The sequence below is a fragment of the Delphinapterus leucas genome, chromosome 11, assembly GCF_059928025.1.
Source record: "Delphinapterus leucas isolate spDelLeu-1000000601 "Yukka" chromosome 11, BTC_Dleu_Yukka2, whole genome shotgun sequence".
In the NCBI taxonomy this organism is placed as follows: domain Eukaryota; kingdom Metazoa; phylum Chordata; class Mammalia; order Artiodactyla; family Monodontidae; genus Delphinapterus; species Delphinapterus leucas.
In genome coordinates this window covers 23524715-23539550 of record NC_143139.1, presented here as the reverse complement: position 1 = coordinate 23539550, position 14836 = coordinate 23524715, and the positions used below count along the sequence as shown (strand labels likewise).

At 35.2% G+C, this 14836-nt stretch overlaps 1 protein-coding gene across 17 annotated transcripts in view; it reads right to left on the bottom strand.

Moving 5' to 3' along the window:
- The window catches only part of CCDC91 (coiled-coil domain containing 91), a 411994-nt gene that overhangs the window by 303677 nt on the left and 93481 nt on the right, over positions 1 to 14836 (bottom strand). For 8 of the 17 annotated variants that reach the window (XR_016394889.1, XM_089920440.1, XM_089920442.1 and 5 more), the window contains exons 1-2: positions 13296 to 13376; positions 12489 to 12725 (exon numbers count right to left, since the gene is read on the bottom strand). Coding sequence is in view for 15 of the 17 variants with exons in the window: in XM_089920440.1 (XP_089776566.1) it covers positions 12489 to 12628 (140 nt within the window). In the remaining 2 variants the exon portion in view is untranslated. Of the gene's footprint in view, positions 1 to 6274; positions 6369 to 12488; positions 12726 to 13295; positions 13377 to 14836 lie in introns of those variants that run through there. The other 9 variants (XM_089920448.1, XM_089920446.1, XM_089920447.1 and 6 more) reach the window with 3 other exon arrangements.

The following is a 14836-nucleotide window of genomic DNA, read 5'->3' as shown; positions in this document are numbered from 1 at the left end:
GACTGAAAAACATGAATGGAAAAAGAAATACCAGTTGAATTCTAATCAAAATAAAGCTGCAGTATTTATTATCAGACAAAATGGATTTGGGGCACAAACTAACTCTACAGATATAAAGAGATGACTACATAATAATAAAAAGTTCAATATACCAAAAAGATATTATAAATATGAATATACGTAGTTACAGAATCTCAAAATAGAAAAAGTGAAAAGTTACAGAGCTTCAACAAGAAGTTTATAAATCCACCAACACAAAAAGACTGCAACATTCCTACAAATTAATATTTAGATAAACTATCATATAGTGTACTCCGCAGTGGTTGAATACAGTATGTACATAGGTCCAGAGCAGCAGTGCTTCTCAAACTTTAATGTTCATAAGCATTAATTAACTGGGGATCTTGTTAAAACACACACTCTGTCACAGCAGGTCAGGAACGCAGCCTGAGATTCTGTATTTTTAACAAGCACCTGGGGGATATCAATGCTGCTCATCCTCAGATAGCATTATGCCACAGAGCAAGTCTCATCAAATCACAAAGAATTTGTAAACTACTTTCTCCAGCAACAAAGCAATCAAGAAACAATAACTAGAAAAAAACCCATGCTTAGAAATTAAATACTCTTAAAGTAACTCAAGGAATAATCCAGACTCCAAATCAGAAAATATAAGTGGAGGATTTTTTTTAAAAAATCAAAACTGGCATGATGCAGCTAAAGTAATAAACAGAGGGGAAATTATATCCTTGAATCCTTATATTTGAAAAGAAAGGTTAAAATTAAAGAGATAGGCATCAACAGTTTTTTTGTGTGTTTTGTTTTGTTTTTTTTGGGCGGTACGCGGGCCTCTCACTGTTGTGGCCTCTCCCGTTGCGGAGCACAGGCTCCGGACACGCAAGCTCAGCAGCCATGGCTCACAGGCCCAGCCGCTCCGCGGCATGTGGGATCTTCCCGGACCGGGGCACGAACCCGTGTCCCCTGCATCGGCAGGCAGACTCTCAACCACTGCGCCACCAGGAAAGACCCAACATTTTTTTTTAATTAGGTAAAATACAAAAATAAACCCAACAAAATAGAGCAAAGAGAATAACAATCATGAAAGAGATTTTAATAAATCAGGAAATAAACATAAAATTAAGAATGTTGACATTCCCAAAAGTTAGTATTTGGAAATGTTCTCTCCATCTCCCTCTTCTCTGCTGCAAAGCTTTCCGCTCTTTCAGATAAGCCTGCCTCCCTATTATAGGCTTTTTTTTGCGGGGGGGGGGCCTGTTGACCCCTATTTGGACTCAGACAGTGGTCTGATATACTTCCCAGCTATAATGCAATGTCCACTTCACTCTCTGTTTCTACTATCCTGATACCCTGTATCTACCCTTAAAAAAGATATCTTAGTTATAATTAAATAATTATCTGTAATTATTTAATTTTTGTGCACCTTACAAGCTTGCAAGACTCGTGAAGGCAGATATCTTGTATGTCGAGAGTTTAACTAAGCTACTCCACCGTATTGCTGCCTCGACACCCATTTTGTTTGGCCAAGTGGCCTGCAGAGACCTTAAACTGCCACTAGCCCTCTTGGGCAAGCACACTCCCTAGATAACTGCCCACAGAGTCACAAGCAAATTTAAGTTCTTAATATGACTTCCCCAACAGCCCTTGTGATGGGCAGTCTCCCCTGCCCCCCAGGGCCTTCTCTTTTTGTACCCCTTTGATAAGACCCCCATGGAGTTTACTATTCCCTGTCGTTTGGTATGAACCGCCCAATCCAGACTTAGCCCTGGAACCCCTGAAACCTCCACCTTGGGACCCTAATAAAAGCATAGACCCTGGATTCTTTCACACCCTCCGTCTGCACTCTATCTTGACCTTCTGATGTGGGCCCACAAGGCATGCCATGTACTTCCTCCAGGACCTGTGGGTAATAAACTTCTTCATTTCAGTTTCTCTTGCCGTCTGTTGCTGAATGCAACTCACCATGAGGCAGCCTGTGCTCTACTTGACAAATGTTAATTTAACAAATTCATAGCATAGTCTATCCTGTTTGTTTTCCATTGTTCCCCCTGGACTTGGTACACAATAAATACTTATTGAATGGGGAGCGGGGGGACACAACCAAAAGGAAGTAGAAAGTAAATAGTCTCATGCCCTGACTTCAAACAAAATGGCTGGTAACCAAATGAGAATCTAATCTATCTTTAAAAATTTAGGAGAAATGAAATTCTTAAATTTCATCAAACATTCCATCAAAACAAAGTATATGTGTTTAGATCGTAAGACCAAGGATTAAAATACTATAGAATGTTCCTTTAGGAACCTAACAGGTTGATAAAATCAATAACTGTTTATTCACTAGACAAATGAACAATTCTATCAGCAAAAATTTTCTTTTGTTTTACTTGCTGTATGTTCATAAATGTCAAGGGAATGGTTGAAGAAGAAAATAACAGTTTATTTAGCTGGGTAAAGGGTTTCATAATAACCAAACTGCATGTGAAATTTTATTACAATATCTTGTCAGCTCTGTGATGTCTGACAAATTAAATTAAAATTTCTATCCAAATTAGCTGAATCACCTTTTACCCACTTTCCTTTATTTTGACCTCAGACATGATAGATACAAAATAATCAAAACCTTCATGTCAGGCAGAGAAACTTTCTATAGCATTAAGATTAGGTAAAAATATCACGATGTATTTACAGTTCTAAAATATATTCCTAAGCATCTTTCTGTTCTAATTTCTAAGTACTTTCAGCAATCTCTGTTTCATTTACCCTAAAATTATTTGGCCATTATTAAAGGTACATTATCCGAAACAATCTATCTGAGGAGGTCCACAACAAAATTAGTCTTTATCACATTCAATTCAAGAAAACAAACCTCAAAAGATTTTTCAATTATAATTTAAATGAAGGAAATTTTTTTCACAATGAAAGTATTAAAAATAATTGGATCCTCACCTCAGCAATGCTTTAATTAGAAAGAAAAAATTAACAAATATGGGCTGTATCACATAAATTAATTGTGGAAATCAGTGGGATTAATACTTTGATAAGACACAATAATGATGACCAAATCATGCACAAATTTTTAACTGCAATGAGTTTCTACGACTTATTCAAGATAATATCCTAATAACAGGCACAACCTTTAGTTCTCAATGTAGAGAATAATACAAATATTCAGGGAAACATCATAATAACACGTCAAAATTACAATCTCTAAAATTATAGTCAAATAATGTTTTATACTTTGATATTCAGGAATCCACAAGAATGAAAAAATCCCAAACACTTCTAAACTTTAAAATCAAATTCCACAAATAGCCAACATTTACTAAGTATTCACTGTAGCCCAGCCCTCTGGGTGCCACTTAAAGAAAGGGGCTAAGAGAGCTCAGAGTGGGAAAAAACTCCTGAAGTCATTTAGAAAAGACATGATAGTGGCTTTGACTGGAGTAGTAACTAGGGAAGCAGAGAGAAGTGAAAAGATCCCCAAGTTTAATTAAACTTAGAACCTACAGTATTTGCTGATGGGTGGGTTGTGGATCAGAAAACCACAAGGAGGGAACAGGAACAGAGAAGGAACAGAAGTTTCAAAAATCTCAGGAAATCATGGTACTCCCTAAGGAGGAAGGACCAGAAACTCAATGTCTACAGAACAGAATAGCACAGAGAGTTGGAGACTCTATTCCAGAACATCAAACACCCAAACTTCAAAATGAAGGAAGAAGTGCTCGAAAACTCAACCTGAGTGAGCACAAAGTACGCATATTAGCAATAGTGTTCATGAGAGACAACAGTCCAGAGACATCGAGCCAAGTGTACAGCAGGGCACATCTGGCAGAACCTCTGGTTATGCTGGTCCTATTGTCATGTCAGTGTCACGTTCCCATGGGCCCCTGAATCCTCAGTTTGGCCATTTGAGAATTCCCACAGTAGAAGATTTTACTGTTTCCAGCTAGAGCTAGGCCTAGGAGTCTAAAACAAGAATCTCAGAGGTAAAGCTGTAAAGGAGGAGAGGGACATAGGCAGCTCTGTTAGCTTCAGGTCTGGCCTTTGCCTCTGACCTCCATTCAGAGAATTTAAGTCAGAAATTTTTCCTAGTCACATACTGCACCATTCATCCACAGTTCCCTGATCTAAAGTCTACTTCCCACTCTTTACCCCATGCCATCCTGAGTGAACAAACAGGGTGATGATGACTTCTGCCCTTTGGCAGATTCAGGCATGGGGCTCACTATGAACTGGTCTTAAGCCTAGCTCGCTGACCAAAACACGGAGCCCTCATCCTCGTGAAGAACAAGAATTCCATGACTCCAAAGGGATGCTGACACTCTAGACATCAGATTTTAGCACTAGGACCTGAATTACAGAACAGTTTGTCAACTGAGACCTCTTACTGATCCTTTAAAGATATTGTGAGAACAGTATATACGTTCATGAGATTCCTTCGTGTTTTTATGTGCAGTGGTAGTTTGTTAATTTTCCAGGTGTATGGTATTCTATTATATAAATATACCCCAAAATATTAAACTTTCTACTTTTGATTGACATTTGGGTTGTTTCTAGTTTAGGCTATTATAAACAATGTTCCAATAAACATTATTTGACACATTAAAAAAATACAATATGACAACTAAAGAGTATTTCAACCTACCATGCTGATTTGCTCATAGTCAGCTAAAGATTTTATTTTCAACATACTCATAAAATTAGCATCACCTTCAATGTGACCAACATTGTCTTATGTGTGACCATATAAATATAAAATATGACATTATTTAGAGTTAGAGAACATGTTTGTCCTGTGCTCATTTTAGTAAAATTAATAAATGAACTATTTGTTAATTTTAACTGATCTTTCCATTAAGTCACAGGAACAATATACTATTATCATCTAAATTAAAATAGCTTCACGGAAAATACATACAAAAATATTCCCTGTAGGGTTACTTGTAACAGCAAAAAACAGGGAGTAAAATAACTAGTTACATGAATAATGGTACATCCATGCAAAAGAGTGCTATGCAACCAGTAAAATGAATCTGGAAGATCTAGAAGTACTCCTGTAGCAACATCTACTAGGGTGGGAAAAAAGCAAGAGGTGTTAGCATGTATATACAGTATACTATGATTTGTGTAAAAAGAAGAGGAGGATACATTTACACTTTTATATGCCTGGAAGAAATCTGGAGGGTTACAAAAGAAAATGAAAACAAGTTTTATCAGGGGAGTAGGACTAGTGGACTAGGGGACTAGGATAAAAGAGAAATGTTCACTGTATACCTTTAATATTATTTCCCTTTTCTTTCATGCCTTTTGTACTACATGTGAGTATGTCTGCCTGGCTGTCAGAAACAATAAAAAGTATATTTTCTGAGGCCAAAGAAGCATAATTCAGAAGGGCAGCTATATAGAAATTTATATATTGTTATAAGAACATTTGACAATGACTTACACTGTTACTGAGCAAGACAGAGCCTAAGTTTTTGGTGGTGGTGGTGGTGTTGGCTAACTCAGCACTGTGATCATCAAGAATCAGAGCACTACCTTCATCTTATAGAAAAAAGATTCACGGCCAAGACTTCATCATTTTTAATAATGTGCAAAAATCTCTACAAAGCTCTATTTTAAAATTTTGTACCTGTATTCTATAATATTCTAAAAATCAAACCATTGTCTTTTTAATAAGCAAGTTCAGAATCAGATAAAAGAGATAAAGACTGTACCATAAAACACCAGAAAAAAATGAGTTTAAACAGTAACTGATAATAATTAAAATACATAGAAAAGGACCAAGTTTCTCTTTAGTACTACAGTTCTTCACAGTAACATTTGTGTTCTATGTTTACAGCTATGTTTTTAGACTAAATGTAATTTATTAGATTAGTACTGTGTCAGTTTGACCATGCAGTTAAAATGAGGTACCATGATTCACCTAGTGGAAGCTACTCATATTACAGACATTGTAATCAGAAAAAATTTTACAAATAAACTTGGAACTCAAAATCTGGAAAAACGCTTAGATATCGTCTAGCCCTTCAATTTACAGATTAAATAATTGAATTTCAGAGAAGTTACACAGTTAGTTGAAGGCAAAAAGCAGAACTCCTCATTCCATAGCCAGAGATATTTGACTGTAAACCACATTACAAACCTAATCTTCAAAGTCATAATAAATATCACTAATATATTTCCTATTATATGCATTAATGAAGACAGAAATTGTCATAAATTACTGAAAACCCACATAAGGACTGATACTTACATGTACAGCCATAACTCACAGCTTTATAGAAGTTACCATCTTAGTCATCATTTATAAAAACTGGCTCCAGAAAAAATAAAGGTGAGTTAAAAACCTGGGAGGTAAGAAAAAAATACAAGAAGTAGCAAAAAGCAGCTATCTGGCAATCTTCCATTCAAATACCCAGTGTGACAATATTACAAAATTATTAGACTACAATGGAAATCCAGTTTATGTCCTGGCAAAAAATGTCCAATGTGGATACAAAGTAGAAGCGACAAAAGTTTTCCAACATTACCTATACTGCCTATTATAATACAGTATGTGAATATGGAGTAAGTCACCTTCAAATTTTACCTCAAATATAGATCAGACCAATGAATTCAGTTAAGGTTTACTACCCCTATGTGCAAACCACAGATTAATCTGAAAAAAAAAAAAATCACAATTTTTTCTCAAACAAAAATGTGTGGACTCAGGTTCTGAGCTCTTATAGATGTGTAACAGATTCTACTGGAAAAACAGGGTTAGCAAGGAGAGTAATGGGATATTAACAAAATGGCCGGTTTGTTGTCCTAGGTTTTCCTGGCCAGGAGAATGGAGAATGGAAAAACTGAACCATGAAATCAAAAAGGCATCTGTCTTCCAGGTTTCTCTCTGCCAATGTCTTGAGAAAAATGTTTGAACTTTCCTGTTGGCTTTGTATGCAAATAGCTCCAGATGCAAAGTGAACCACATCTAAGTTATTTGGTTCAACATCTGCTGGTCCAGTTCCCATTATTCCTTCTAAAGGGTCGGCTTGTGAAAAGACAGTTTAGTTTGCCCTCTATATAAGCTGTTTTGAAGGAGCTAATTTGGATTAAAGTATCTATCTGGACCACTTGTTTTTCCCTTTGATGGTCAATGCAGTCTAATGTGGTCTGTGTAGTGCTGCAAGGAACTTAGAAACATATTGGAAAGGACAATATTCAAGGTTTTGCCTCCCACCTCGCCTTCTAGGCAATTTATATTTATACAGTTTAAAGTAAACAGTGAACAGTCATTTGCCTCTAAAACAGCACCACCCACACTGTACACAATGGCAACATGACAACACTTTCTGACCTAATATACTTTTCATGCAACCTCTATCACAGATTTGAAACTAAAGTTATTGATAAAAGCACTTGCTAGTATTAACATTACATTTCATGAGACACCTTGTCATTTGAGATGACACATTTCATACAGTATCACAAAAGTAGCATAAGTTGGTCCACAGCACATGGCACTTAGTGTCTGATACACAGTATATTTTCAAACATGTGATAAATGAGTGAATTAGTGAATGAACAAACAAGCAAATAATTAATTTAAATAAATATCATGGATTCTGAAACTTTGAGTCTGCTGCAATCAGAAAACATAATCAAAAATGCACTAAAGCCAAACTAAGACTAACAGTCTAATGTTCTTAGAACTTGTACGGTCAAGTAAAGATAGAGTCCTTACTTCAAAAGGGTATGGTAGGAAAGATAACTTGCACTGGAAGGTAAAAGTGGAGAAAAAGGAAGAAATGAGAATATCTATCTATTTATGTCTACATTCTGATATATATATATATACATTTGCATTTGTATGTATATAAACATGTGTATATCAGAAGATAGACATTCATTTCGAAAAGCTACTTTCCTAAAAGGCAGAGTATTACCAGTCTTATAAAAATTTACAAAAGATAGTTAATTGTTTGAGAATGATTTTGAAAAAACAAGAGATTTCTTAGCCAAAAAGAAATTTTTTCCTAAAAAATATAGCTCTATAAGAAGCAAATTCAAAAGCTTCCTTATATCTCATGCTATGAAAAATCTGGAATGATTTTTCTTTGGGAAAAATGTTTAGAAGAATAATATTTTTAAAAGGAGGTAAAAGAACTGGATAGTATTAGTGCTGCTTCTAGACTCCTAATATTTTGAACTAAAACTTAGTCTAACTTCTGCTGTCCTCTACTGTTATCTGCCTACACACTGTAGGACCAGGGAAAAAATTAGAAAAAAATAGCAAAATAGCTGTTCTCTCTTTCTGAGAATCTGTGACTACTCTTACTAACCATTATCCCCAGGTTATTTGTCTGAATTGGGAATGACCAGGAAAGTTAACTGAGCCCAAGAGGAAGTAGCTTCTTAGCCGTCTTTGAATAATTATCTAAGATTTCCAAGATTACTATAATTTTTAAAGAAAGCTTAAGTTTGCCTTCCTCTAACTTGTGATTAAAAAACTATTTAAATACCCTCAAAGAATTAAAATAAGCAAAAAGAGTTACTTGAAAGTAAATCTGCTCTATTAATTATCAAGAAACAATTACTGATTAGCAAGGCACAATGCTATACTTAGGTACTTTTGATTAAAAAATGTTTAAAACATGGTCTCTGCCCTCCAAGGCTTAGACTAAAGTAGACATTCAGAGATGGAAGTCATACTGATAAAATCATATCTTTAAAAATACAAATTAGTACACCAATGTTCATAGCAGCATTGTTTACAATGGCCAAAGGAAGCAACCCAAGTGTCCACGGACGAATGAACAGATAAAGAAAATGTGGTCTGTACATACAATATTATTCAGGCTAGGAAAGGCAGGAAATTCTGACACATGCTACAACATGGATGAACCTTGAGAATATCATGCTAAGTAAAATAAACCAATCACAAAAAGAAAAATACTGGATGATTCTATTTATATGAGCTATCCAGAGTAGTCAAATTCACAGAGGTAGAAAGTAGAATGATAGTTGCCAGGGACTGAGGGGAGGGGGAATTGGATAGTTATTGTTTAATGGCTACAGAGTTTCAGTTTTACAAATGAAAAAGTTCTAGAGATTAGTTGCACAACAATGTGAATATAATTAAAAATACTGAATTGTACACTTAAAACTGATTAATATGGTGGGGGGGTGGGATATATGGGAGATTGGGATTGACTATATATAAAATACTATACATATAATACATATATTTATATACTATATATAAAATACTCTATCATATATAAAATAGATAACTAATAAGCACCTACAGTATAGCACAGAGAACTCTATTCAATACTGTGTAATGACCTATATGGGAAAAGAATCTAAAAAGGAGTGGATATGTGGATATGTGTAACTGACTCACTTTGCTGTACAGCAGAAACTAATATAACATTGTAAATAAACTATACTCCAATAAAAAAATTAATAAAAAACTAATTAATATGGTAAATTTTATGTTATACGTATTTTACCACAATTTAACAAATACAAATTGGCATAAGCTAAGTGCCAAGCAAATGGTGCAGAAAAAAATGATACAGTAGCTCAGAAGGAGGAGCAATTATGAGATATGGAACAAACAGTGAAAACACTATGTTTTTTCTTAAAGGAAAAAATAAGACTCAATTAAGCAGACAGGAGTTGAGGGAAGGTGTGACAACCAGAAGCAATGGCAAACAGATAGGAACAGACATCATCTAGAAACAATGTAGATCACAGTTTGGCTCACAGGGTTCAAACGATAGCCATGGAGACAAGCTAGAGGGTAAGGCTATGAAATAGGGAGGAAAATGACTGAGGCAATTCTTCTCATTGAGTAGCTTTCACTGAAATGAAATAATAATCATCACACTTTTATTGAGAGTAAAGGCAAGAGGAAAAAAGGAGATTCATAATTTCGTATTCATTCATCACTTACATTCTCCAACTCCTTTGATAAAGGAAGTGTAGAGACACATATCATAAGTTAGATGCCACACCTCTGATGAGGGAGGGGCCTAGAGATAATAATTTGTGTAAAGAACCAACCTGAGTATTTCACTTATTCTGACTGGCAATTTTTTAATTTCATTATCAGCATTGCATATAATCTGGTATTTTAAAAGTTCCCACTACATAAATGATGCTAATATTACAGAAAAATGCACGTCCCAAGGTACCTCAATTCATTAACAGTATTGAAGGCTAAAAACAGACATTCTGAGAGACAAATTATCCCAGTTGCTATTATGAAATCATCCTCCAACTAACCACCAGCCCTAAAGCAGGATAGTCACTAGGCACACTAAGCCACTACACTCCGTACTTAACACGATCATTTATCTTAACCCCAAGAATGAACATTTCTATTCTCCCCAAAGCACTTTAAAAATTTAAACCAAATGTTTCTGAATAATCTTCTTGGATTTTATGCTGTGGTAAAATTTGGCTAATAGTCATCTCTTAAAAATATTTTTCATATAGATTACAGACAGCTAGAGTATAGGTAGCAAAACAGACAAAAGGAGAATACTAGTCTTCTTAAACTGGAAAGAATCTGCTTTAGATCTCTTAAAGAGTTCCTATCTTTTCTGGATTTAGTGCGGAAATGATTAAATTGTTACGCTAATCAGCTTGTGCACATCACTCTTATCTAAACAATTTCAAAATACCTGAATCAGAGGCAGAATCCAGCAGCCAGAGGAAGACAAACTATATTCAACAAAGGAGAAAGATTGCTTTTGTTGAGCAATCACCTAACATGCCACTAACTTCAGCTCTTGGCCAGATTTGTTTTCCTTCACTTCTGCAAGTCACTGAGGAAATCCAAAAAGAGTACTTTCTTCAGGTCTGATTTTTTCAGTGAGGGAGAGACAATGTGTGTGTGTGTGTGTGTGTGTGTGTGTGTACACTAGAGGGGTTATTCTTTAATTCTAGTTCCTTAGGCTTTGAGGACTTGACGTACAAATATACAGATATATAGAGATGTGACATATAATAATAAGTTGCTCACAATATACAATACTTTAATACATTGCCACAATAACTATAGGAAAACAAACACTCCTCCTGCTTTCATGCAAAGTAAAGAAGTCCAATCTGGCTTCAACTTCTACTCTGCTGAAACCATTTCCTTCAATGACATTTAGGACTGTCTGTGGGTTTTTCTCAGTCTCAAATCTCACTGACCTCCCTACAGCCTTTGACATCAGCGACCATGCCTTCTTTGAAATGTTCTACTCCTTATGTCTGTGTTGCACTAGCCCCTACTCTCCTTATCTCTCAAGTCTCTGGTCTCTTTTTCTTCCTCCTGTTCTCTAACTATGGACATCCAAATTCCTCTACTTAAGGCTATTCTCTCTACATGTTGTTTCCCCCAGTGATCTCCTACAACTTCAACTGTCATATCAATGGAAAAACTCCCAAATGGAGAACTCCAGCCCACCTTTCTCTGAACTCTAGGTACTTTAAATAGTCATGTCTAGGACAAATTCATTAAGGCCTCATACTGCACCAAATCAACTCCTTTAAATTCTCTGTTTCTGTTCATGGTAATACCATCCTTCCAGAACCGAGGCTCGTAACCTTAAAAATCAATTTTGATTCCTCCTTCACCCTCACAGCCAGTCAGTCAGATAGTCCTGTTGATGCTTTTTTCAAAAAACAGAGTTACTGAAAATAAACATGAAAGTATTTCATTTTTATTTCATGATAGAACATGAAAGTATAAATTTCACTCCTAAACATAGTGATCTGTATCAAACTCCAAAACTTTTTATAAACTGTCATTTCATCATCTGTATGACAGGAATAATGTCGTTGCCCTACCTACAATAAACAAAACATAATAGCACACTGAAAATCCTAAACCATCATATAAATATCAGTATCTCAAGTCTTCCTATCCACTCCCATTGTCACCCTAGTCTAGTCATTTATTCAGATACTTATTCACTCACTCATTTATTCATTCGTTTTTATTCTTTCTACAAAATTTACTGAGGGCCAACTATAAGCCAGGCACTATGTTCAGCATTTAAGTCATAACAATAGGAAAAACAGACATGGTACCTTACAAAACTTACAGTGTAACATGAAAGCCAGAAAATAGGTGCACATAGATATGAGAAGGTTCTCTGGGAAGGCTTCCCAGAAAAAGAAACATTAAAGTAAGAAACGACACATAAAACAAACACGAGTTTATATGATAAGGGAGTGGAAGAGAGTGGCAGTGGGAAGCAAGGTGAGCAATTCTTGGCAAAGGAAACAACACATACAAAGCCTTCAAACAAGAATGAGCATCCTAATGGTGCCATCCTCTTTCCCACATCTACACCTTTATTCCAAGCATTTTTCTCCCTTCAGAATCTTTCCCCATTCCAATCTCTGCCTATTGAAATTATATGCATCCTTCAAAGCCCAGATCAATGATATATACGCAGCTTCAAGGACAGTACTTGACTCACACCAGGCATGAAGTAACATTTGCTAAACGAATGGATGACGAAATCATCATTCTTCCCAAATCACAAATCTGCTTCATATTACAAATATGTATGTGCCTGCCCTTGAAGTAAAGGACATGTCCCCACAGTGTCTCATGCATAATAAGTGTTGGAAAAATATTTGTAGAATGAATAACTCTAATAATCTAAGATGAGGCAGGGCTGTTGAAGAATGGTATTCTCATCTTCAACTCCTGACTTCACAATGATTGAGCAGAACAAAAAGAAAATGCAAAGTATTATTTAGACAGAATTATATTAATACTGAACATTAGGTCTTCCATAAAATACCTCACAATAATGGAATTTATTTTGGTATTTAATTTCCTGGATGGCTTAATTCTTAATACTTTTGAATGATTTTCCTGTAGAAAAACGTCTAAATTTAAATACTGTTGGGGATGACAAATCATTTTTATAAGATGTTTAGAATATTAAGAAGAAGGAGTCTTTAATTAATGAAATGGACACTCTAAAAAAATTAGTTGGCACCTCACCTTACTAAAACAAAGACAAATTTGGAAATGTCAATTGTACTTTAATTTTATTTAATGTTCATGATATCTTTTTTGGAATCATGCCTCAAGCCACCACTGCAGAATTTGTTACTCAATCCATAATTTGTTATGGAAAAAACTATGTTAAATTTGGGGCATTCCATTTTTCAGATCAAAGAAGGCAAAGTGAAAAGGTAGGAAAGGGGCTTTCAAAAGAAAGGCAAAAATGCTGAATAAGAAAAAAATATTCCTAGTTACTATATAGTAGTACCTGTAGGAAAAGCAGCCCAAGGAATGGCAGGAGATGTAGTTTGGGTTTCACCATTTCCACCATCAAAAATCTCTGCAGCCTATAAAACAAATGCAAAATTATTTTAGAAAATCTGAAAAGTATAAATGCTATTTAAGCAATCAAGCCTCCCAATTCTGCAAATGTAATTCTCTGTAATACCCCACACATTTTCAAATTTCCTCTGAATACTCAATTGCTTTTCAGTCTTCATTGCTACCACCCCCCACTACTAGAGACTACCCCCAGTGTTTGTGCTCTATATCTTTGAGTAAAACTCTTCCTTCCTTTCTCAAATATACCTCCTGCCAATGAAATTTAATTTCATATATCCTTAATCACATTTTCATTTGTGAACTTTATATCTAAGTATTCTAAACTAACTACCACAGCGTTTACCTATGTAAATAAGAAAAGTACACCATTTTTCTTCAAAAGTCTAGAGACTAAATCTTTTTCATTAATTATCACAAGACCAAAAAGAGATCAACCTAAAGAAACAGGATTCATCCATATCCTTGAATAATCTACCAGCTGAACTTACTAGCATTCAACATTTAGAGAATTCCTAAAGCTGACATTTAAATTAAAGCCTCCTATTAAACAGTTTTAAAACTATGAGGCAGTCAATTACTGAATGTTGAGTTTGTGGGTAACAGTGCAGAGTTTTCTCTCTCTTAAGTGTTCAGGTCACAGCAAAATTATCATTGAAAAAAAGAGCCAGAATTTCAACTTGGATTCTGCATTGAGTTGACAGCCAAGGAGAAGTCAATTGAGGCAATCTGCCACAGGAGCTAAGTGACGTAGAATACAGTAGCTACTCTCCACAAACTATGACAAATAAACATCGTTTATATACCCAAGGATAGAGACCTTCCATATTTCTATAACAGTATACAGAAAGAAAGAACCCTAACAACCGTAATTAAATTGGAATGGCTGGTTAACTTTGTACCTATATAATACTAAAAGGAACAGATCCGTTGAATACACGTTGAAGTATAACTGTTACTCTAAGGAACACTATTTACTCTTTTTTCTCTGATATAATAAATCAAGTAGCATAATAAGATTCAGTAACATAAATAAGATTCAGTCACCCAACAAATCCCAAAATACTAAAGCAAATACAGGAAATATACAAATGTGCTAAACAAAAAACAGTGTTAGATGAAATGAAGAAAACAGGTAAGTTCATATTCTAAATATCTCCATACTAACAGCTATTAAAGATCAACAGAAGAGAAAATGATCCTAACCTAAACTCACACTATTCTTTCATGACATTCAGAGCACTGGATATATACTTAATATCTCATTTCTCCTATTAACGTCATTAATTACAGTCCCTATCTCTAACAATCTCCTTTTCACCAAGTTCCAAACTAGGTAAAGGTCTTTCTTAAAGAAAAAGAAAAAAGCAAAAATCACAGAGCTCACTTGATGGTAGTTCCAGGACTTGAGCTCAGGCATCCTGACTCCTAATCCAGAGATTTTCCTGCAAGACTATACTGGCTCCATAA